Raw genomic sequence first — 26,070 nt, forward strand, 5'->3', positions numbered from 1 at the left:
ACATCAGCTAGACTACTTTTATCATTGATTGTAGGTGGTTCGTCTTTTCTTATAGCATAGTCCATGTCCATCCACCCCAATTGTAGAAGAATTCTATCCTTCCATATCTTACAGTTATCTCTTTTTGAATTTGGGAACATAACATTGAATATGAGAAAAACTAATAGTTTGAGAATCTACAAAAATCCAAAGGTTTATGTAAAAATTTGAGGCATATTAATCTTTATGTTTTACCAATGTAAACATACTAGAAAATTGAATCTTGTGACATAAAAATTGCCCGTGGGCTAAAATTTTTAATTCAATAAGATACAATTAATGTTTATGATAGAATAATCAAATTGTATACTCAAATTTATGCTTTACAGGTACAACATGAAAATAATTTGATTTTCTATTGCAAATATTTACTTTATGATAAAACTGTCAAATTATATATTACCTCATAACCCCTATGGGTAAACTATAAAAAATAATGACATTTTATCCTAATTAATTATACAAATGTAATAAAAAGTGGGATAAAATTCATTATATAAATTACAATTAATTATCATATTATGTCTAATTCCTTACATAATCTTTAAACAACTTAATATATAATTTTAATCAAATTATAGATGTTGTGACTAATCCATAATTAATCAAAATTATAAAGATCACTTGAACATAAAACTTAGTCATATGAAAATAAATCATATTATGTACTTCAAGATTAAAATATAATACAATGATAAATAAAATTCTCGTATATAATTACATAATTGAAACAAAATATTATGCATAAAATAATTTTTTTTTCAGAATATAATCATACATAAAATAAATCAAAACTGTGCAAATTGTAAAAGTTAAAAAACACATAAGCATGTATGTGGGCAAATGAATAAATATCAAAGAACTTTAAATGGCCAGTGGCTCATGTGACATTTGGTAACTCTAACTCTAGGTCATTGGTTCAATACCTAAACAACACAAAAACCTTTCAACTTTTAAACTAGTGGAGTACTTGATCTTCTAAGTCCAAAATTATTACATCTTCCTTCCCAACCAATCTATTCGGCCGTGTTTTTGTGATTTGAGTTTCCCCTTGTTCGCAGTAAGACTCCTAGACCATCAATGATCGAGTTCATAGCGGTGGCAGCACTACGGAAGTAGCACGCCGGTGAGTCTGCACATGAGGGTCCGTTGGGTGTTAACATCTCGATGATTTCGTAAAGGGATTTTAGATCTCACCCGTGGCTTCAAGAACCATCATGACTCGGTGTTCTAGCCATGGCAAGAGAAGAGGGAGACGCAAAGGAGGGATTGTAGATTTCGTAAAGGTTTTGAAGGCTGTAGACATCCTTTTCTTACTTTCACATTTTACTGGTTGAAATTACAATTCATGTAGCTGGTAATTGCTTTGGTTCAACCAGTGAATAAAAGTGTTATTGGCCTATGGCATTGTTTATGATTCTCAATCTAAAAGAGAGTCATAAATAATGCTTTTTCTTTTGAAGAAAGTATGTTTAAGCGTGTAAAAGATATTGTTCTTAACGAGATGGTGGTAATGAGAAACTACCAAAGAAAACTTCAAAGAAATTGGGCAAGAGCTGGGCTTATTGAAATCATTAATATGTCATAGGACCACCACCTAATCTGGTATTTTCTTCCGTGGAAGACTACAAGCATGCTTTATTTGTTCATAAAATGATTATTTGTCGGGTTGACCCACTAAAATCTGCATTTTTTAAAATATCATCTCAATACTCATAAACTTCTATAGTTTAATTTTTTTTTATTCAAAGGAACTATGTATGATATGTATTAAGTACTCATCTACTTTTTTATAGACAATTCTCTTGTTCTCAACAAATTCAACAAACAATCGTCAATATGACGCTTGATAACAAAATGAAATTTCTCAATACACAAACAAAAGACAATAATATTAAGAAATCAAATGCTTTAATCAATTATCAATATATCCAAAAACACAAATTAATCCTTCAACACAAGTCTACTATAAATTAGTCCTTAAAAGAAATGAAAATTAAATAATAAAAAAAAATCTAAAATGGTGAGTTGATCACAAGTCAATCTATTAAGCTAGAAACAAGCCAAATCAAGTGGTTTACTAGCTAATTAAGTGGGTAGAATTACATAACAATCCGCCCCATTATGTTTTACGAGTTATGTTGTTTGACTTGATGAGTTTAACTTTAACCTGTGTTTGTCACCCTTGTAATCATTTTTTTAAAATGATATCTATTATTCCTAAAAAAAGAAAATACTGAAGTGTGTATAACTTTGTAATATAGTTGTGTAAATTTTTCAATATAATTATATAGATAAATAAATAGATCATTAATAATAAAAGAAATGGAAAATGTTTAGAAAAATTGCACCCAACTTTCATTTGGTATGATAATAACGAATTAGGGACATTAATTACTTTGATGACCAATTAAAAAAAATTAACAATTAAAACTGACCGATAAGAAAAACTTTGATGACCAATTAAAAGCTTCAACTTCACTAAAATAATATTTTGAGATATTCATCTACTAAATTTTATTTAGATCATATATATCATTTTTTTATGCTATACATTATTTTACAAGTTAAGAGATATTTATTTAGTTTTTTTTAATAACTATATTATAGAAGTACCTTTTAATGACGTTCTTAGTTGGTTTAATTTGTTGTATTTTTCACTTATATTATGCCAAAAACATATGCCATTTCTCATTTTTACTTTTGTCCACCGCATCATAGTTGGATTTGACTTTGACCTTACATCACTTGTCAAAGGCCAGGATTAGCAGGCCCATAGTTTTCTCTGGATTGAGGCTCTACTGCAATTCGTCTGCGGCTTACTGGACCTTACCAACATATTTAGGGTGATTCTATTTGATTTGTTTTTTCCACTTTACACCATCCAATTTTTAACATCTCCAAAAAAAAAAAAAATTGATTATTTTTGTATATTTCCAAAATACGGTTTAAATATCTTGGGTCTGTAATACAGGATGATGGAGAAATTGAAGAGGATGTGAATCATCGCATTCAAGCAGGATGGATGAAATGGAGAAAAGCATCGGGAGTGTTATGTGATGCAAAGGTACCGATCAAGCTAAAGGGAAAGTTTTATCAGACTGCGGTAAGACCGGCGATTTTGTACGGAACAGAATGTTGGGCGGTCAAGAGCCAACATGAGAATAAAGTAGGTGTAGCGGAGATGAGGATGTTGCGGTGGATGTGTGGTAAGACTCGACAGGATAAAATTAGAAACGAAGCTATTAGAGAGAGGGTTGGAGTAGCGCCTATTGTAGAGAAGATGGTGGAAAATAGACTTAGGTGATTTGGGCATGTAGAGAGAAGACCGGTAGACTCTGTAGTGAGCAGAGTAGACCAGATGGAGAGAAGGCAAACAATTCGAGGCAGAGGAAGACCCAAAAAGACTATAAGAGATGTTATCAAAAAGGATCTCGAACTTAATGATTTGGATAGAAGTATGGTACTTGATAGAACATTATGGCGGAAGTTGATGCATGTAACCGACCCCATCTAGTGGGATAAGGCGTTGTTGTTGTTGTTGTTGTATATTTCTAAAATTATTTTCGAGATTGCAAAAAAAAAAAAAAAATGTACGTACATTGAGAGAAAATGAGTGAAAAAAATTCTTGCATTCTTATCCATACACGTTGCTGACGATTCATGTTTTCTTAAAGAAAAAATATTCATGATTTATCATTCATTCATCTTCTCTTCCATTACACTTTCACCTCATTTTTCTCTCTCCACATTTTTTATTTTTCTTCCTATCTCTCTTATTTTCATCCGATCCGCCCCATTTTGGGATGTACATGCATCATCGTTACTCTATCGTAAAATTCAATTTTTTTATTTTATTTTGACTAATGGATGCTTAAGAATAATTAAGTTTAGGAAAATAATATTTTACACCACTTTTCTATAGTTGACAACAAAACCCCATAAAATCTACTAATATTCAAATTTCAAACACATAATAATTGGATCCCTTATTCAGTTTTATTATAAAAAACATTAGACTTCATATGTATATATGCTTCACTCTGTAAAATTGTACTGGTGTACTTGCTGTCAAACTAGAATCTCTCAGTCATGATTGTAGCAAAGGGTCATGACGCGTAGTTTTGGCTAAATTAATTTTGGCTTTGCTAATAATGAATGATAAAGGAGATTTTCATCATGGCCTATATAGATAGCTAGGGTTAATGTTTCTAAATTTAAACTTATAAAAGGGTTGTACACCAAGACGTATGCTTTGGTCAAAATTGTCTGATAGTCAAAGAAAAATAAGCTACTATATATATATATATATATATATATATATATATATATATATATATATATATATATATATATATATATAATTGCTGTTAATTAATGTACAAGATGGGGTTCATATTAAATTAAATAAAGGACGTGCACGGTGGCTAGCAGCTAATTCTCGTTTTTTGTCAAAGTTACTTGTATATCAAATATATCAAATTAAGAAAGATAAGTTCTTCTACATCTACACCAAAAATAGGATTTATGAATATCATTTTTCTTAATTTTCTAGTCACGTTCGTATAATTTCAGGATTCGAAATAGCACAATTCAAGACAAAAACAAACACTTACAATTGTATACATGAGTGATTTCGAAATCTCAATATTAGCAAGCCCATACGAAAGTTATGTGGATTGAAAATCCATTGATAAACTCGGAAAACAAGGGAAATTTGTGTATAAAGGTGATTCTGGAATGCATTTTTACCAAGTCATAATTCGAGTAAAAAAGAGTACGTGTAGGTAAAAGTTAACCAAGGTGTGTAGGTAGGTAAGCTGGATTAGGTAAAGAGTGATAAATAACGTGGGGTAGCTGAGCTAGTGATCTTCACATTCTCCTAATTCACATGAGACCCAGAAAAATAGCTGAAGATAGGGATGGGTCATGAACTACGTCTAGCTTACACAAACCAATGAGACAGTGCTGCATACATGTAAACGTACCAATTTCGAAATTTCTGAAGAACATTAGTCAGAATAATATCTAAGAAGATGATTTTTACCCCCAATATAATATTAATAGCTTTGCCGTAGCTGTGTTCATCAGAACACCTTTGCAGGAAGTTAATTTATATTTTATTCCTGTTACATACGGCCCAGAGAGAAAGAGAGACGTACAAATTCAGCAGCGGGGTATCTTCATGCCATGCACTGATCATCATTGTCAATGATGATATCTATAATAATTTTCTAAATTATAAACAACAAATTGCAAAAAACCAAAACTGGTTGAGTCTAGCTCAAGTTGTAACAAGCTGCTTGCATTTTTTAACTAAGTTGAAGGAGATTAACCATCTCTTTGAATAATAGATATTTCGTACTATTATGATGGTAAAGAAAATAATACAATAATAATTTGTAAAAACTACATCATAAATCATCCCCAAATTATATCCATCACTCTCTCTATCATGTCTCAACACTAACTTTTTTTCCTATATATGGTATAGGGACCCAGCAGAAACTTAGCTAGTAATGGTTGTTAGGTAGAGCATGCAGAAGAGATTACCAAAACATGCAGTAATCGGACACTTCTGCAAATAGTAAGTAACCTAACCTCATTTTCTATATACCTCTTACTGTTAGTACCCTCTTTGTTATCTCTGACTAGTGCTGAGGCTTAATTAGATCTTTATCTAAGTCTCACTCTCGCGAGGTTATTGCCACTGTTCTGCTATCATACTGTTCTTTCCAGGAGTTTTACTTGAGGTTATTTACGTACAGCACCAGCTACTTCCATATACTGAATATTATGCCGCTTCTGTTCAGCAAGTTCTTCTTGTAGGTAAACTACAACATACGTACGTTTTAACTTCTTTCTCATTTAATTTGTTAATTTTCTTTGGTAAATTGTACGAGCTAATGAGATCTATCATCTATATATGTTTCAATATGTGTATATATTGTTCAAGAACTTTATTTCTTAATTTGTTTTGTGAGACTGTGAAGACCTAATCGTTGAAGCTATATATATATATATATATATATATATATATATATATATATATATATATATAGCTAGATAATGTACTACATACTGGATGTTCAATCATGTTGCATTGTTTTACTTTGCCTCATTTTCTACTTATGGATGTGGTTTTACCAGGGTATTTTTTAAATCAATATGGGGATTGATGACAACTTCAGCTCGTTTCTTTGATTATAATGTATGAAATGTTAATCGATGAAGTTAAAAACATTAGTTTTCAGTTTTCAGTATCAAGTGTGTGATAATGGATCCAAAATTACAAGGGGAGTTCTTATCCCCCACCCCCACCTCCCTGTATGAGTCTCTTTACTCTTCATTGATTTCATATGAGGATTCACAAGTTCATTGTCATTTTTTTTAATAAAAAAAACCCACATGTATGCATCCTCTAGGTAGTTCTAGGTCATCCCATGCCTATGATGTCAAGCAATCTTTTTGTACACATCATCTATTTAAGCTCTTCAATTCATAAGAAAAATTTAAGTAAAAATACTTATCATTTTTAGTCAAAGAAATTGAAATAACTCATTTGGACCTTTAAAAGATTACACGGTACAATTGAATCAAATAAGTGCTTAAGAAATAAATATTCAAACTGTTGATTATGTGTCAAGATTAATTGAAATTATAATAGCTCACTCAAGTTAATTAAATATTATTATGAGTGATAATTTCTTTTAATTTTTAATATAATTATATACTCAAAATTTGAACTCAATAGTTGATACCACTTGTTGAATCAATATACAGTTTATCGTCATTCAAAAATAAAGAAAGGAACAATATTTTAATGTGAAAAATAAAAATTAAAAATTTAGAAATTATTTATATATTTAAATGATTATATATATAATTTAAATAATTACGTGATTGCTAACTAATTTTAATTTTAACTATCCATACATATTGTTGTGTATTGCCCAACCTTATATTTTTAATTTAGATGATTATATATGAACATCAATATAATAATATATACATATTTTTTAAGAGAATAATACATACTCTTAATAATTGATACTTTTCATTGCTCACTATATTTTCTTCTTATTACATTATATAATATGTTACATCTAAAAAAAATTATGTTCTATCTTTTCATCTCTTCCTTTGTAGATTAACCATTTAACCCAAAGTATCCATCTTGTAAAAAAAATATATCCATCAATAATTTTCCTTCTAATCACTGCGCAGACTCGATCTGTTATATTATATATGCTGTTATGCATTGATGGTATTTAAAGATCGATCTTCTAATTATTATGATTTTGTCTTACTTTCTTTCGTCACTAGCCAAACTGCAAATCTCTCTCTTACAACTTTTCAGGTGAAGATATTGACTTTTTGATGATAGAACGACGAGACAACAGGGAAGCGAGCCATGTATAAAGGTCACTGCAGCCATCTGGTAAGCAATGATTATCTTTTTTTTTTTTTACTTGATTAAAAATACTTTATTCCATACTCATTTTCAGTTCAGTTTTTATTATACGTAAAATTAAACCCTTTTATGAATAAGAATCAAATTAAAAAAAAAAGACAGGATGATATATGTATTAAATATAAAATACAGAATTATTTTAAAGACTTGGACGAGCAAATACTCTTTGGAACAATTTATATTGTTAAAATTAAAAACATCACACATATGGAAGAAAAGTTGAAACAAGCTATTTAATAATTGATATGTTGTGCACGTCAGGAGTTTGGTAAAGTTGTATGCTTTTATTACTGATTAACTGTCGCTGTCTCCGGTTTCCTACTTAATAAAATGTTAGATAAATTGAAATCAGTGTGAGTAAATTGTATTTTAGATTTTTAATTTATATTATAATTATAATAATATTACAATATTAGTTAATTAAGACCATGTTTTACCCCGTGTGATTTGGTTTTATATGTGCTGTTTATCGTAGTTCACTGTGTGTGTGATATTTTATATTGTACAAAGTACAATTAAACTGTGCATTTTGTATGGATGATGGTGGTTAGGTAGGATGCAATCCGAGCTAGCAATAGTAATCTAATGATTTTCGGTGACAATAAGATCATCTCGCCATCCTTACCTTTGAGTACCTAACATGCCTTCAATAGTACTGTACGTTTGTTGCAAACATAATATTTACCAATCTCCCTGTTCTAAATTAATATAGGCTAATGTTAAGTACGAATATCTTCATATATAGTGAAATTTTCACCCAAAAAAAAATCTTCATATATAGTGAAATCAGTCAATTTCTTCAAGCCTTCAACTCTCCATACTTAGCTAGTTTCTGTATTCATGAATTATAATTTTTCAAAACAGCATCCTGGTAACACCGCATTCAGCCATATTTACACTAATTAAACCAACAAAAGTAGTATTATAAACAATCTGATGAAGATTGCCCCCGGTTTATATATGTATGTTAAGTACATTCCCACACTTCCCTACCCCATTTTACACATGCAAAATTGCTTTGCCTTAAACAGGATCTTAAATAGCTCTCTTACATGTGTAAAAGCAATTTAAATAGCCTAAGTCCTTAATGTTCTCCTTTATCATTAAGAGGATTGGTAAATCTGTATAGAGACATAAAAAGAAATACCAGGAAGTAAACCAAAAAAGAATATAAAGAGGGGCAAGCTTAGTTATGTAATTTGTAAAGAAACAAACGCTTGATGGTAATGAAAAGTAGTTTTGCTGTGAGGTATGCAACTAGAGTTCACATAAAGGTCTACAAACAAGCTAATACGTCTCAAACTGTGATATTATAACAGAATGATATATATTACTACTAATGTGCGTGTGTTAAAAGAGAGTACTTTTCTGTAGTAGTAGTATATCTACGTACCCTTCATGTTTTTAGTTTATGTACAGAAAATACTTAATTTGTTTGTGTCTTGTTTGGGTATTACTCTAGTAATAGTCAAATTTCTCTTTGATTATAAAAAACAGGTAGATTCTTTAATAGACCAAGTGTATTATTCAATGATTTATGATATAATGTCAAAAATGAGTATATAAGCACCAGTGTGCAAGTATGATGACCGTAAATCGGTAAGAAAAAAGAGAGTAAAATGGATGCCTCAAGATTGTAAGAGTACACTCCTTTTTGCATTCTAATTTTTGTTGTACACATACACTCTTTTTTATCTCTGGATACACTCTTTGGAGTGTCAAACAATTTTTTTTTAAATTTTTATATCAAAGTGTATTGATAAAGTGGTAATCATATAAAAAATTAATGATTTAAGATTTTACTTTAAGATGTGGTGCTAAGAATATTAATTGATGATAAGTCACTCTTGACTCTTTAATTGAAACAAATTTCGTGTTTTGAGCAGTGTTCACAATAAACCTTGATATTTTCTTTCTCTTGGATTTCAGCAAAACTTCAGATCCAGTTTTGAAGTGTACTGGCCTAAAATTCTGAGTTACAAACAATGAATGCGTGTTATGCATTGACATGAGCTCTACTTCTATCTATGTAAAAAAAAAAAAAGCTTTATACTAGCTATATATATAAAGAAAAACCTTTGTACTAGATTGAGTAGATTCTATTCTACCTATTTTCCAAACCTAGTGAAAGTTCTATCGCTTTTTAGGGTTGTCTAAAATATTCTATTAGACCTTTTTTGCTGGGATATCTAGAGAACATGTTTAGGTGACTGAGAAGGTATATTGTATACACTGTTTTTTTCTCTTATAATTTCCTTACAGAAATGGACCTCTTTCTGTTTTTTTAGTCTGATGTGTGAATATATCTTTAGCGTAAGAAAATAAATAGTTAATAGAATACCTTTGTATGAGGCTAGAAAAGTTATAGGCACCCCTTTGAATGCTGTCTCTGAGCTTATTGGACGCCCAAGTTAATTTCTCCATCAAACGCAAACTATACTAAACTACAGGAAATCTTGATTGGAGAGTGGTATTGCTTTGTTAGAACTACCATGCAGGGGAGATAGGCAAATAAATATATGGATTAATATTAGGCTTCCACTGATATAATTATTTTACTTAGATCTACAAAAACCAGACGTGGCTATAAATTTCTATATATGTAAAGACCAAAGAATTTATGCAGCTTATTGTATCAACCCCACAATTTAGTTTGTTACGCTAGGCCAAGTACTTAACAAGGAAATTTTAAAGTCCGCATTCAGAGTTCTTGAATGTGATCCAGATTCAATTAGTCAGACGGTGATTATAATTAATTTCTTTTTTATATAAGAAGAAAATTATAACATGAACCAGTTTCTGCCAGTAGGTAGAAAATCAGCATTATAGAAAATAGTCTGTCTGACCTGTCAGACAGTAAATTGTCTTAATTTGTAACATGAAATACAAATGCCTATAATCACTACATCAGTAATCTGCTAAAGCAATCTAAGTACATTTCACTTCTTGAAGTTACCAACCTATTATTAATGATTGGAAGAGAAATTAAATAAGATAAAGAAAGTGAATAGATCATTGCTGCTGTTGTAATGAGAAAGGGAACAAAATAAAGATTGAATAGTTGCATCTTGAGTTAGCTCCTTAATTTCTTTCTTGTACTTAGTGAACAACCAGTCAAGGGTGTAGTACTTAATCAGATTGAATATATGATAATATTTATTTTGTTCACCGCTTGATATCGATCCATAAAAGTCTGATATTTTAAAAAAATTCTGACAAAGTCATTGTTAAGTCTTGAGTGCATGGACTCCGAAGTGCTAACCTAGTTATTATTTGGTTAGAATTACAAAATATGTAGCTGACAATATATCATAGTGGTTCATAAATTCAGTTCACTCTGTGAGAAAGAGATGTTACAATAATTACGTACTTGATGCAGCCAAGTCTTACATAAGTTGCAAAGATAAAAACGAATGCAAACTTAAATAAATAGTTATGAGATCATCCTTCACCCTGCTCAATGTGCCCATCAAGAAATACATATTGCTGTCGATTTTTTCTAGCAATAGGTATCTTAGAATTCTAATGAAAAATAACTATTATGTATGGACTGTAGAGACAAATATCCTTCTTAATTTTTTAGTGAAAATGTGCCAATAAAATGAAGACTTATAATTTGCACATGGATTTAAGATGATTCACATGTAAGACATTGGTGGAAATATATTTTTTTAATAAACACAACTAAATTATGTTTTTTTAGAGGAACAACTAAATTCTGTTAAAAATATCAAAATCATTTAATACTTGTTTTCTAAGTAATTGAAAAATTTGATAGTGTATTAAATTATTCTTAATAAATATACTTATGATACTTGTTAGCAAGTATATTAGGGTTGAAGTTTCTCTATTGCTTTAATTGGTGTATGCATTTAGCAAATTATCTTATACCACCAAGCCTTTGGATATTATATAAATTGACAATGATTAAGATGAATAAATTTACAATATGAAAACAAAAGGAATTGTCATATGCTTTTAACTTGAACCTTTTAGAACAAAAGACTGTGTTTGAATGAAGAAAAAGCTTCTTGTACAAAATTAAAAAAATATACAAAAAGAAGCTTACCTTGTGCAGATTAATTACTCTAGGTTTGGACGGCATTCCTGTGTGGTTTTTATTGTATCAGTTGTGAAATTTCTAGGTGGAAAATTTACATTCTTCCATGTGTGTTTCATTTATATTTAAGTGTTATACTATATATATGAATAGCTTTACATGAATTTATTGTCTGAAAATTTTGAAAATGGTTTCTTACAGCTAGGTTGATCGCTAAGGTAAATCAGCAGATGCATGTCTAACATTTATAGTTCAGTACTTCAATCAAAAGCAAAAATATCTTGAATTTTCTTCTGCACATCCTTCTCCTCTTACAATGACCAAAGGATACAGCTACTTTAAAAGTTACCAACAATTACTAATAAATATATATTGTTCATAAACTAATTATATAAATTAAAAACATTGAAACTTACTGGAAAGAAAGGTCGGTTATTGATAAATACAATAGACCCTTATATATAATATCAGCCACACTTAAAATATTGGTCAGAAATTATACACGCAGCATCCTTTTTTGCCAACTGTCACATGCCTTGGCTGAGATCTAGAGCAACAAAAAAATCAGTACATTGTAGAAAGGAAATATAGGACAGAAAAAGTTACAGGTAGAAAAACACAGAAAGATGCCTCCATGACCATGATATTCCTTGGCAAAACACTAGAGACAATCATCGGATAATACTGAAAACTAAGATATTAGCTTGGATGAGGATTGGTGCACTCCTCCCAAGATTTTCCAAAAATTTGAAGCCCTAAAATTCAAGACATATATAGGACTGTAAGTATCACAAAGATCACAAGCGGTTTCATGGGCTAAAAAAAATATCAGCTACTTGTTCATGAAAAAGAAAAACTTATGACTTACCTGTAGATAGATTCATGCTGGCTATTGCACAAAAGGTGGAGCGTCCATTAGCACCATTATTATTAGCTTCCCAATTTGGAGACAGATTGGGGAAGGAGTGGTAGTCACTGTTGTTTACACTTGCTTCCTTAGGGATCACAGCGTTTTGGTGATGAATGGAAGACATCAAAGTGTGTTTCAACTTTCTTCTGATGACAATGGATTCCTCAATAACATTGAAGTCATCATCTCTTGGCACTTCTCCACCCACATCTTGAGGATGAGGAGGCTGAAGGGGTGACCTTAATTGGTTCAGGATTTGAGGGTTTTCAGTTGCAGGGCATTTTTTCTTCAAGTCTTGCACCTTCCCTTCGCTACTTATGTTGCACAATACCTTGCTACTAGTCCTTTGCCTTGCTCTTGCCCTTGCTTTTTCCCTAGATTCCTTCATCTTTGCTTTAACACAATAAGCTGCAGGTTCTTTCAACTTTCCCTCTTCCAAATCTACCCCTTGTTGTTGGTGTAGGTCTTGGTGGATGGTAGAAACCACTTCACCATCCGAAGATGAGGAGAATTCGAAGCTATCAGCACTGTGCTTGCTTCGAGTAAGCTCCTTGATTGCCTTCTTGGACTTTGTGAAGAGCCAGTCAAGGGTGTTGCTGGCTTTGTCAAACCCTAACATGTCTTGAAGATCGAAGAACTTGCGTGCGATCTCAATGGACAACCTCACCCTTCTGTCCCTCAAACCCTGAGATGTGTGAATCTTGCTGTGCCTATCTTTTTTGGTTGCTTTCTTCTCTGGTTTATTGGTGATGCCATAAAGGGCACCACCGAGATCCTGATTCAGTATTGCACAATCTGCAACAGCCCAATTGGCTAGTGTTTCTGGGATTATTGGAGCATGGTAATGAGAGGGTATGTAGGTAAGAGCAAGTGGGTCACAAAGAAAGGTGTTGCTGGAAGAAGAATTTTCAGGATGAAGGAGAGTAAAAGAAGGGTAGGGTGAAGTGGAAGAAGACGATGAAGAAGGGAAACGAGGGTAAGAGCCTGAGGAGGTGTAATTAGTGGAAGGGAACATGTTTACATATGCAGATTTTGCTATTTCCAATGGGCAGAAACCCTAGACAGGTTCTGTGGAATAATGAGGACCACACCAAACACAAGAAGATGGTATCTTATCTATCTTCCCAGTTAGCTTCCTTAGCTCTAAGAATACACCTTTTTTTTTATACAATGTTTTTGTGTGTATATAAGGGAAATTAACTATTTGCTAAATTAATACTAAAAATCATCCGAGGGGGGGGAAGAAAGTGGTTTGAGAAAGTAATGATGGAACTGTGGTTTGCTTTGCATAGATTCCATTATACTGGAAATACAACTCCATATTTATTTATCAGGGTGTGTGTGCTGGTCCAGGACCATGCTCCCTCAAAGGGGTGGGGTGGGGTCTGGAGAGAGAGAGAGAGAGTAACAGTAACACATAGGATAAGACACACATAATTGGTGGATTGTGTGCCTCATTATGTGGAAGCAACGTAAGCAAGAGAGGGTCAAATCATTCAGCTTTTGAGCCCGTTAATATATGTGTATACGTATATGGGTGATATGTGCGTTGGGTTTAGGGTTAAACGTGGTTTGTAGAGACTTGGAAGAAATGGGATAAAATTTAAAAGTAGGTTTAGGTAAACAATAATGATTTCCATTAATCTTTATTAGTCTATGTATATATACTATCGTTTAATCACGTATCTTTTGTTAATGCATGAAAAATTTGTTAAGTTTTACTATAAGCATCTTAAAATTATATCGATAATTAATATTTTCTAAATAGTTGCACTACTAAAAAATACGCTTTTAACATTCATTATTAAAGACTTTTAACATCGATTATTAACCGATATTTAAACTATCAACGTTAATTTATCAACATTAACATCGATTGTTTAAAAATCTATGTTAAAATAACCAATGTTGTTTTACTCTTACCAACATCGATTTTTTTGAAAAATCGATGTTGTCAACAAACAAAACACAACATCGTAAGAAGAAAACATCGGTTTTTTTTCTTCTAAAAATCGATGTTGTTTTATGATTTAATTTTAAATATTGTATTTGTTTTTTTAATTAGCAACCTATAGTAATTTATTCTGATCACAACTTATCATTTAAAATTGTATAAAAACGCATAAATCAGTCATGCACCAAAAGTTATAAACAAAGTATATCAATATATCATGTACCAAGGGTAATTATAAACATTTATAAACAAAATAATATATTATAAATAAAAATTTACAAATTGATAATATATGAGAGTAGTAATATACTTTAATTACAAATAAAGTCAGAATAAAACAAAGTTAGAAGTTGCATTTGTGAACTCAAATATAATTTGAGTTCTAGGAAAAAAATTCTGTGTTTGTGCAAAAGTCTTCCATTCATTTCCAATTTTTGTAGTCTTTCTATGATGATTATAAATTATTCTACACTCCATTCCTTCCAAGTTCAGATGAGTGAATTTTACAGCTTTCATAAATGAGTACACGGTACTTGGCACATCCTGAAATGCAAAAGAAATTCATATTAGATAACTATAGTGGTACAAGGAGTGTCATTTAGGGAAAACTTTTGGTTCAAAGCTGCTTTTGAAGATGGTGAGGAGGAAAACACTCTGTCTATAGTGGGTCAAGGTGACCTAACGATTTCCAGTGAGCCCGTAGAACTCTTTAAGTTGCGTCCATCCAACAACTAGAGTTGGGCTCACCAAATCTTGGTTATATGTGACAGAGTGCATGTTGCCACTAGAGTGTAGCAAATGTCGTGTAAGCTCTAGTTCATCTTTTCATCTTATAGCAAATGACTTACTTCACCGTAAGGCTACATTTAACAAACAAATTAATATAAGCAAAAGTACTGTTATATATCAAGTCATGTTTATTTTATAATAGTCTTAAAATAATTTATAACCTGATCCATGACATGAACATTGTTGAATATTTCATTTGATTCTTTATTAACACTACTAGAAAATATAGATTTAACATCGCTAGGTTAACATCGGTTTTTGACAAAACCGATATTAACATAAACACGGTGACATAATTGTAAATAACGTGTATTAGTTCATATCGATTTTCTGAAAAACCAATGTTAATGTATGATAAGTTAACATTGGTTTCTTCCAGAAAACCGATGTTAACGTTAACATCACTTTATTAACATCGGTTTTCAATGAAAAATTGATGTTGAACTTAAATTTAAAAATATCAGAACACGAGCCCTATTTTCCTCGCGCTCTCTTCTTCTTCGACTCAACTTTGTCTTCGCGGCTCTGCCTCTTCTCCGTATGAGCTCCGTCTTCGCGACTCTGCCTCTCTGTGAGTAGGTATTTTTCTGCTTATTTTTCAAATTTGTGTCTTTCTTTGCATCTTTTTGTGTTGAATACCATGGCTGAGTTTGACTCACTTCGCATGGTTGAGTTTTTGCCAAGTGCCATGGTGGAGTGGCATGGCATTGCCTCGACTATGGTGGCCACAACATTCTTGGCTAGACCTCGCATGGCTGAGTTTTGATAATTACATTTAGCATGCTGTTGTAGTAATAATGTTTGTGCAACAACATGTTTAGGCTTTAGTTATGTGTGTGTATGTTTCTCTTCTCTTTGTTTGCATAACATTAACAACCCCTCACTCAGTCTTTTTTATTTCTGGGTAAAAAGTTTGAGTTAAATTGAGTAATTGAGTCTTGGTTAAAACATTTTTGGGTCTTACGTATTTGAAATATTGGGTTCTTCAATGTCTTTCACTACCTACTGTTGAAATTAGCATATGCATAAGTAGTATTACTAGGTTCTGATTGTATCCTTGCACTTTTATCATTGACAAACAAAAATGATCCATTGGTTTTATTTTATTTTTCAATTTTAATACATATATCAGCCTTTGTTGCTTGTCTGTTCAAGCTGTCATGGAAATTCTTGGTCTTCTACTTGTAGAATTTGGAATTCTCATAGGCTTCTAAACAGATCTCATCTAGCTCACTTAGTTGCAACTTCCTTTCCTCTCCAGCTTGATCAATAGAGAAGTTGTAGGTCTTTACAACCCAATAGGCTCTATGTTCTATCTCTACAGGAAGATGACATGTCTTGCCAAAGACAACCCGATAAGGAGACATTCTTATGTGTGCTTTGTAGGCAGTCCTATGCGCCCAAAGAGCATCATCCAGCCTGGTGCTCCAATCCTTTCTGTTCGACTGCATAATCTTCTCTAAGATCCTTTTTATCTCTCTGTTTGAAATCTCAGCTTGCCCATTAGTTTGGGGGTGATAAGGTGTGGAAATTTTGTGCACGACCCCATACTTTTTAAGCAAGGCATACATGGATCTGTTACAAAAATGGGTGCCTTGATCACTAACGATGGCTCTAGGGACTCCAAACCTGCAAAACAGATTAGATCTAACAAAATCCACAACAACGTTAGCATCGTTAGTTCTGGTGGCTTTGGCTTCCACCCATTTTAAAACATAATCAACAACAAGGAGAATATAAACAAAACCAAAAGAGACAGGGAAAGGCCCCATAAAGTCTATACCCCAGACATCAAACACCTCACAAAACAACATGGGTTGTTGAGGCATTTGCTGTCTCCATGAAGGTGAGTCGCCTGCTCTCTGACAAGGCTCACAAGTGCTACAGATTCTCCACACATCCTTGAAGATGGTGGGCCAATAGAAACCGCAGTCAAGCACCTTGCGAGCTGTCCTCTGTATGCCAAGATGGCCACCTGGTGTGGAAGAATGATATGCCCTAAAACTATATCGTGTTCTACAATGAAGTGACATTTTTCAAAATTCAGCACAAGGTTAGTTTCAATGCATCTATTAAGAACTTTATCCAGACTATCCAAACATGCATCAAAAGAGGATCCATAAACAGTAAAATCATCCATAAACACCTCTATGCAACTCTCTAAAAAATCACTGAAAATGATAACCATACACCACTGGAAAGTGCCAGGGGCGTTGCATAGGTCAAAGCGCATCCTCCTATAGGCAAAAGTGCCAAAGGGACAGGTGAATGTGGTCTTTTCTTGATCCTCAGGAGCAATATGAATTTGTAAATAACCAAAAAAACCATCAAGAAAATAGTAATGAGACTTACCTGCCAAGCGCTCAAGCATTTGATCAATGAATGGCAGGGGAAAATGATCTTTTCTGGTTGCCTGGTTCAGCCTCCTATAATCAATGCAGACTCACCAACTGTTCTGCACTCTTGTGGGGATAAGATTATCCTTCTCATTCGTGATCACTGTGAGGCCTATCTTCTTAGGAACCACTTGGACTGGACTCACCCACTAGCTGTCAGAAATGGGGTAGATGATTCCAGCTTGTAAGAGCTTGGTTACCTCCTTTTTCACCACATCTAGAATGACGGGGTTGAGTCGTCGTTGTGGCTGCCTCACTGGCTTAACTTCATCCTCTAAAAGTATCCTATGCATGCAGGTAGATGGGCTAATACCAGGAATGTCTGCTAAAGTCCATCCAATGGCTTTCTTGTGCTTCTTGAGCACTAGCAACAACTTCTCCTCTTGCTCAGCAGCAAGGGATGCAGAGATGATCACTGGAAAATTTTCCTTGTCCTCCAAGTAAGCATACTTGAGGTTTGCTGGTAAGGGCTTCAACTCTGGTGTGGGTGGTGGCTGAACAGTAGGAGACGAAGAAGGTTCCTTAGCCTGTACCTCATAAAGCAAGTAAGAAGTATATGTACTTTATGCAACATGGTTAGTGCATTCTGACTCTAAAAAATCAACATCAAGAGGTACAACACCCAAAAATTCAAAACCTGACTCAAATTCAAATTTACTTTTAGCATAAAAATCAGAGGCAGGATCAAATTCAAACTCAGATTCAGATTCATTGCATGAGGAATAACAAGTATGCAGATCAGATAAAAATGGATGTTTCCTACCATAAAGAGAATCAAAATCAAACACATAATCATCAACAATCTGATCAAGTATCTCAGCACGAAAAATAGATAGATCCTCAGAGGGGTGTTTGATGGCATCAAGAATGTTAAAATGAACAACAATATCACCAAATTCCATAGATAATGTGCCAGCATAAACATCTATCTTGGTTCAGGCTGTTTTCATAAATGGCCTGCCTAAAATAATTGGAACTAAACCATAGGAAAATCCCTCTTCCATATCAAGAACATAAAAATCAGCAGGAAAAATAAGTTCACCAACCCGAACCAACACATCCTCTATGAAACCTGCGGGGTAAGCAACACTTCTATTTGCCAAATGAATCACCACATCTATAGATTGCAAAGGTCCAAGAGATAAAGAATTGAAAATGGACAGAGGCATGACACTAACTGATGCGCCTAGATCTAGCATGGCATTCTCAAATTTGTTGTTCCCAATAATGCAAGGGACACAGAAAGTACCTGGGTCCTTACATTTCTCAGGAATGTGAGGAACAAATTTACTTATTAATGCTGACACATTTTTGCCCATGCTAATCCTTCCATTGCCTTTGAGCTTCCTTTTGTGGGTGCACAACTCCTTTAGAAACTTGGCATATCTTGGAATTTGCTTGAGGGCATCTAGCAGAGGTATGTTCACCTCTACTTTCCTGAAGGTCTCCAAGATCTCCTTATCCACTTCTTCCATCTTTTTGTTTGGAATTGCTCTAGGTGGAAATGGAAGAGGGACAGGAGGCTGCTGCAAGTCAAAACTACTAGAAGAAGGTCCACCTGCATGAAAAATTTTGTTAGCTCCCTCATGATCAGGAAGCTTTCTCTTTTGTGCAACTATCTCGTCCTATTTTTTTAGGTGTAGAATGAAGCTTGGCAGGTTCAGGTGCAGGTGTTGCTGCTGGTGGAGACACTTCAATTTGCTTGCCAGACCTCAAGGTGATGGCACTCACATTTTTCGGATTCTGCACAGTTTGTGAAAACAATCTGTCAGAATTTTGGGACTAAGCTTGGTTCAATTAAGTAGTCCTCTGCCCCATCTGATTTGTCAGACTCTGAATGAAGGCTCTTGTTTCTTGTTGAAATTGCATATTTTGGATGGTAATTTGCCTCACTAACTCCTCTAAGGAAAGTTGAGGAGGAGCCTCAGTTGCTTGTTGTCTTTGTTGTTACTGTTGCTGCGTTGGAGGAAGAACATATGGCCTGCTTGGACCAGCAGTATTCTGAAAAGGAGGGACAAACTATTGTTGTTGTGGAGGGCTTGCCCATCTCAGATTTGGATGATTCTTCCAACTAGGATTGTATCTGTTGCTTGAAAGATCATAATTATTATTCTGCTGTTGTTGGTTTTGCTGCTAAGGGGGTCTATTATAAATGTTTTCAGCATAAGCTTCAGGTTACTCATTGACTCCAGATTGCTGCAAAGAAGGACAGAGATTTGTATGGTGATCTGCAGAAGAACATAGACCACAAACTTTTGCAACAGGTGCAGATGTAGATTTCTGATTCATGGCAAGCTGAGTTACTAGGTTGACCAAGGCATCAAGTTTTCCCTCAAGCTTCTCATTTTCAGCAGATGAAGATGAATCCGTGGCCACGTCATGGACTCCTCATCATTTCTTGCACTGAATTGTTGGGAGTTGGAAGCCATTTTCTCAATCAAATTCCTAGCCTCAACAGGTGTCATATCACTAAGAGCTCCATCACTGGCAACATCAATCATACTTCTCTCCATGTTGCTAAGTCCCTCATAGAAATATTGCAGGAGTTGCTAAAAAATTTGGTGGTGAGGACAACTTGCACATAATTTCTTGAATCTTTCCCAATACTCATACAAGCTCTCTCCACTAAGTTGTCTGATGCCTGAAATGTCTTTTCTGATGGCAGTGGTCCTAGATGCAGGGAAGAATTTCTCCAAGAACGCCCTCTTAAGGTCATCCCAACTGGTAATGGACCTGGGAGCAAGGTAATACATCTAATTTTTTGCCACTCTCTCCAGAGAATGAGGAAAAGCTTTTAAAAAGATATGATCTTCCTGGACATCAGGGGGTTTCATGGTGGAACAGACAATATGAAACTCCTTAAGATGCTTATGAGGATCTTCACCTGCAAGACCATGAAACTTGGGCAGCAAATGTATTAGTCCAGTCTTGAGAACATATGGAACACCCTCATCAAGATATTGAATGCACAAGCTTTCATAAGTGAAATCAGGTGCAGCCATCTCCCTAAGAGTCCTCTCACGAGGTGGAGGTTGAGCCATGTTCTCAGTATGAAAGTTAGTAGTCGAATACTCAAAATCAGAATGTTCAGAATCACCAGCAACAAAATACTCAGAATGCTTAAAATGCACAGAATGATCAGGATGCACACTATGCCTAAGTAATCTATGAAAGGTTCTATCTATTTCAGGATCAAAAGGTTGTAAATCACCAGGATTTCCCCTAGTCATGCACTGTATGCAACAAATCATGTGTTTCTCAAACAAGCACCAGGGGAGGGTTAAAACTACAACTATAGTCAAACGATATCCAAATGAGCTGGAATTTTGTGAGCAACACCCTAAAATCATGAAAAGATAGCACAAAAATTTTCAGACAAAAATTCAAAGTCTAACTATGAATACTGCCTAAGGAAAGTTTAGAAAAATAGGACAATAATACTTGAAAAATAAAAAAAAAACTTGGTAAATTGCTGATTTTTTGAGTTTGGGAAGCCCCAACCGGCTAAAGCAGGTTGTCATAGTATGGGAAATTTTTTTCTACCCCAAATGCATATATAATAGTAGTCATTTTGATACCCGGAGCAAAAGTTATGGTCGTTTTAAGTTTTGCTAAAAACAAGTCCCAAATTTTTTGTCTCTCTCAAATACAGTCACACCAAGTGCTTCTGGTATTTTTCACACAAAATATGGACCAAAAGAACCCACCACACAAAAAATCAGCCAAAAATAACAACTCTAACTATCAAAACAAAAATCACCAATTAAATTGCAAAATCAGTCGCTAATTCTTAGTCGCTAAACATTGTTCATAGCATTACACAAAAAAATCAACATTACACAAAAAAATCAACATTACACAAAATCAGTCGCAATTTTGTGATCAACTGAAACAGGGAAACGCTAAACAAGGGACGCGACTGAAATGCGAAACAGAACACTACACAAAACAAAACTACACACACTCACACATTAAACAACAGAGCTAGACTCAAAACAACTAAGCACTATTATGAACCTTTGGACCACTGCTCCCCGGCAACGACACCAAATTTGATTGAGGTCGTATCCGAATCAAATAAACATTAAAAATGAAGTATCTAGGAAGTGATCCTAGGTTGTCTCTCAGTGAGCAATGATAAACCAAACGTTCATAACATATGTTAATCAAACAGTAACAAAGTGGGGGGGGGGGGTGTTTGTTTGTTTTTGTAAATTAAACAGCAAGCAAACTTGAATAAGAAAATAATAGAATTAAAATATGTTGTTTCCCCTTGATTCAAAAGCAAGTCTCTTATCCTAGATTACGAAAATTTATCCCTAATCAGTTCAATCACTTAATCCAACCCCAAATTAATTTACTAAGCAAAAATTAACATAAGGCTGTCATTATGTGATTAAGCAACACATACACCAATTATCACTCTCACATGTCCATTAAGCATGAACGAAATTGTTCATTAAGCATGAATATAAATTAAGCACAGAGACAATTAATCAAGCATTAAACATGCATGGATTAATAGCAACAAATACAGAGCAATTGGTGAAGGGGAAAAACTGAACAGAATTCAATAGTAATAACAAAACCCCAAAGAGAGTTGTGCTTGATCCTCAAGAGAAAACAACACTGGAAACTCAGCCTTCCATTAATCAGCAGAAAATGAAAACGAATTCAAGGGCAGAAGCAGAAAAATGAAATTGCAAATTGAGGCAGAAAATGAAATTTATTGCTACGTGAACAGTGTGCGTGAACAGTAACATGCAAAACCCTAAAATTCTTCTCCTATTTCCACAGTCTCCTCCCTACTAAAACCCTGATGTTGTTACATATGCCCTCAGCCCCAAAGCTTACAAATTTGTTTTAAAGTCCAAGCCCAAAAATGAAATAAAATAAAACTAGGCCAAATAAAATAAAATTGGACAAAATAAAATAAAATTGTCTACTCTCTTCAAGTCCAAGCCGGTTCAGCCCAATTCCGGATCCAAGCCTAATTGCTTATAATTCTCCTGAAATTAAATTTAAAACACAAAATTAGTCAAGTAGGCCCAAATGATAAAACTGCATAATTAATTTGACAATTAAGGCTAATCAGTAATTAAAATGGTGAAAAAAAGGTTAAGAAATAGGAGAAAATAATGACACATCATAGGCCAAGAAGATACTGTGTCCGATGGGTATGGAGTATTAGAAGATTTATGCTAGCCCTAATGATTGCATATTGTACATACATGAGTTTCAAGAAATGCACAAATGCCCTAGGTGTGGGGTATCACGGTACAAAGTGAAGAATGATAACGAGTGTAGTAGTGACAAAAACAAAGAAGGGCCCCCAGCGAAGGTGTTGTGGTATCTTTTGATCATTCCAAGGTTTAAGCGTCTGTTTGCTAATGGAGATGATGCAAAAGACCTTACATGGCATGCAAATGGGAGAAACTACGATGGAATGCTCTGTCATCCGGTTGATTCCTCCCAGTGGAAGAAGATTGATCGTTTGCATCCAGATTTTAGCAATGATGCAAGAAATCTTAGGCTTGGACTTGGCACTAATGGAATGAATCCATATGGCAGTTTAAGCACTCAACGCAGTTTGTGGTCAGTTTTGCTAGTAATTTACAGCTTGCCTCCTTGGTTGTGCATGAAGTGAAAATACATGATGTTGTCTATAATGATATTGAGCCCAAGACAACTAGGATCGATGTTTATGTAAGTCCCTTGATTGAAGACTTGAAAAAGTTGTGGGACGAGGGGGTTTCATGTTTGATGGGTTTCGAAATGAGACTTTTGATCTGCGTGTAATGCTTTTTTGTACCATTAATGACTTTCCAGCATATGGGAATTTGAGTAGGTACAATGTTAAAGCCATCGTGCATGCCTCATCGGTGAAGAAGACACAAGCTACATACAACTGCAACATGGTAGAAAAACAGTATACACTAGGCATCAACATTTTCTGAAACCTTATCACTCTTACCGAAAATTGAAAAAAATCATTTAATGGAAGTCAAGAGCATGAAAGTGCGCCGATACTGTTAACTGGTCACCATGTCTTTTAGCGGGTTCAACACTTGAATACTATATTTGGGAGGAAAAGGTCGATTTTGTTTGATCTTTCGTACTGGTCCGATCTAGATGTTAGACATTGTATTGATGTTATGCATGTAGAGAAAAAATTGTGATAGTGTCATTGGGACCCTTCTTAACATTCAAGGCAAGACGAAAGATGGTTTGAATACTCGTCAAGATCTAGCTGAGATGGGTATACGAGCCCAGTTACATTCAAGGTCTAATGGTAAAAAAATATTCTTGATACTTTGTCTAGAAAGGAGAAGATGAGTTTCTGTTAGTGTCTGCACCATGTCAAAGTCCTACAAGGATACTCTTCAAATACTAAGAGCCTTGTGCAGTTGAAAGATCTAAAATTGGTAAGCTTAAAGTCTCACGATTGCCACATCTTGATGCAACAATTGTTAGCCGTGGCCAAACGAGACATTTTTCCTAACAAAGTTAGGCTTGCCATAACTTGGTTGTGCTTATTCTTCAATGCCATATGTAGCAAAGTCTTTGATCCTATCAAGTTAGATGAGCTGGAAAACGAGCCTGCCATTATATTGTGTCAGTTGGAGATGTATTTTCCTCCTATTTTCTTCGACATCATGGTTCACTTAATTGTTCATCTGGTCAGAGAAATCAAATGTTGTGGTCCTATTTATTTACTGTGGATGTACCTGATTGAGTGATACATTAAGATCTTAAAAGGGTATACAAAGAATCTACACCGTCCGTAAGCATCTATTGTGAAAAGGTACATTGCAGAAGAAGCTATTGAGTTTTTTTTTAGAGTACCTTGAAAAGGCAAAACCTGTTAGGCTTCCCGAGTCTCGGCATGACGAAAGAGTGGGAGGTAAGGATTTAAAAGGACTGTATATTATCATTCCAAGTGTAGAAGATTTGCAACAAGCTCATTTATATGTATTGAATAACAGTAATGAAGTTTTGCCATACATACTTCGCCATGAAGGTTTAGTGAAGGAAAGTAATCCAAAAATGTCGAAGAACAAGGTGTTGAAAGAGCATAACAAGACTTTCCTAAATTGGTTTAAGGATACAATCTTTGGTGACGATAATGCTTCTGAAATGTTGAGAAAGCTAGTAGATGGGCCTAAAAGAAATGTTATAACTTGGCAAGGATATGATATAAACAAGTATTCCTTCTATATAAAAGCACAAGACGAGAAAAGTACAATGCAAAATAGTGGGTTACCCTAAGGGCTGAATCTCAACACTTCGCTAGTGTACATGATGACAATCCCCGTGTAGCTTCTATCCCTTACTTTGGTTTTTTTGAAGAAATTTGAGAGCTTAATTATGTCAAATTCATTATCTCTGTTTTCAAATGTAAGTGGGTTGATAACAATATTGGTGTGCGGACCGATGATGTAGGATTTATGTTGGTAGATCTTAAGAAACTCGCTTACCAAAATGACTCTTTCATCATGGCAGAACAAGCTAAACAAGTATTTTATGTTCAAGACCCTTGTGATGAAAAGTGGTAAGTGGTTCTACACAGGAAGACAATTGGTGTTGATGTTGAAGATGATGATTCACTCATTGATACTTATATTAGTCCTTTGTCCACACAAATCTCGCCTAATGTCATCAGAGAAGAAGAAACTGACAACATTCATGCAAATCGTAATGATCATGATGAAGGAGAATTAATTAACATCGTCTAATGTAACTTTTTTTTATTATGTACTTCATTTTAGTCCATTCAACTGCATAAGCTATTGAGTTTTGTGATCATCTTGAAAATTAATGGTTTTTTTCTTTACCGGAAAATTACTACACCACCCAACTCTCCTCCTCCTCCTCCTACTGATGCAGCATCACATTCCCCTTCTACCTTGAAGCGGACAAGAAAAGTCACATGCCTGAGATCATTGGTTACTAGACCAGTTGGGGTAGAGAGACCCCTAGTCCATGTGGATCCTGTGACCGAGAAAACCGACGGTCCCCACAGAAAGAAATTAAGAACATATTTGGGGATCGTCACTTGTGATAAGGTGGATGTGACATACAGAGAATTGGAAACAAGTCCCTGTTGCCGAGAAGGATTTGATATAGGAGGATATTCAGGAATTTTACTTAAATGTTGCATGTTGTTGATTAATAATAAAATTGTAATTTAGTAACAATAAAATTTAATATCCCATTAATAATAATAAAATTTAAATGTGTCAGGCTGAATTTGATATCCCTGAAGCATCTGATTTGAAGACAAAAAAAGAAAATACAACATTAACAAAGAGAAGTGGACCCAATTTTGTCAAAACTGCCGAGACCCTTCATGGGAGGTAACTTTGTGATTTTCATTGTTTTAAACTTTAAATTTACTTATTATTGTCAGTAATAATAATTTTGGATAAAGTTTAAGTTGTAAAGGAT

The 26,070-nt window shown here is 34.1% G+C and overlaps 1 protein-coding gene and 1 non-coding gene across 2 annotated transcripts; one reads left to right on the forward strand and one right to left on the reverse strand.

The window, feature by feature from the left end:
• Nucleotides 1–11,840: 11,840 nt before the first annotated feature.
• On the reverse strand, nucleotides 11,841–13,924 carry LOC100792572 (transcription factor DICHOTOMA). The gene is made up of 2 exons (XM_003530425.5): nucleotides 12,442–13,924; nucleotides 11,841–12,328 (listed from the first exon to the last, which is right to left on the reverse strand). Exons 1-2 carry the CDS (start codon nucleotides 13,496–13,498, stop codon nucleotides 12,273–12,275), a joined length of 1,113 nt encoding a protein of 370 aa, XP_003530473.1. The 5' UTR covers nucleotides 13,499–13,924; the 3' UTR covers nucleotides 11,841–12,272.
• Nucleotides 13,925–20,178: 6,254 nt separating this feature from the next.
• Nucleotides 20,179–20,285, forward strand: LOC113002442 (small nucleolar RNA R71). The gene has a single exon (XR_003268004.1). It is a non-coding gene; the product is annotated as a small nucleolar RNA R71 (small nucleolar RNA).
• The last annotated feature ends 5,785 nt before the right edge of the window (nucleotides 20,286–26,070 follow it).

This window comes from Glycine max, chromosome 8 (genome assembly GCF_000004515.6).
Source record: "Glycine max cultivar Williams 82 chromosome 8, Glycine_max_v4.0, whole genome shotgun sequence".
Lineage (NCBI taxonomy): Eukaryota > Viridiplantae > Streptophyta > Magnoliopsida > Fabales > Fabaceae > Glycine > Glycine max.

Coding starts and splice junctions, on each gene's coding strand:
- LOC100792572 (XM_003530425.5), bottom strand. CDS start 13,498: ATGTTCCCTTCCACTAATTACACCTCCTCAGGCTCTTACCCTCGTTTC. Junction 12,329..12,441: donor CAGCATGAATCTATCTACAG/GTAAGTCATAAG, acceptor CTTGAATTTTAG/GGCTTCAAATTTTTGGAAAA.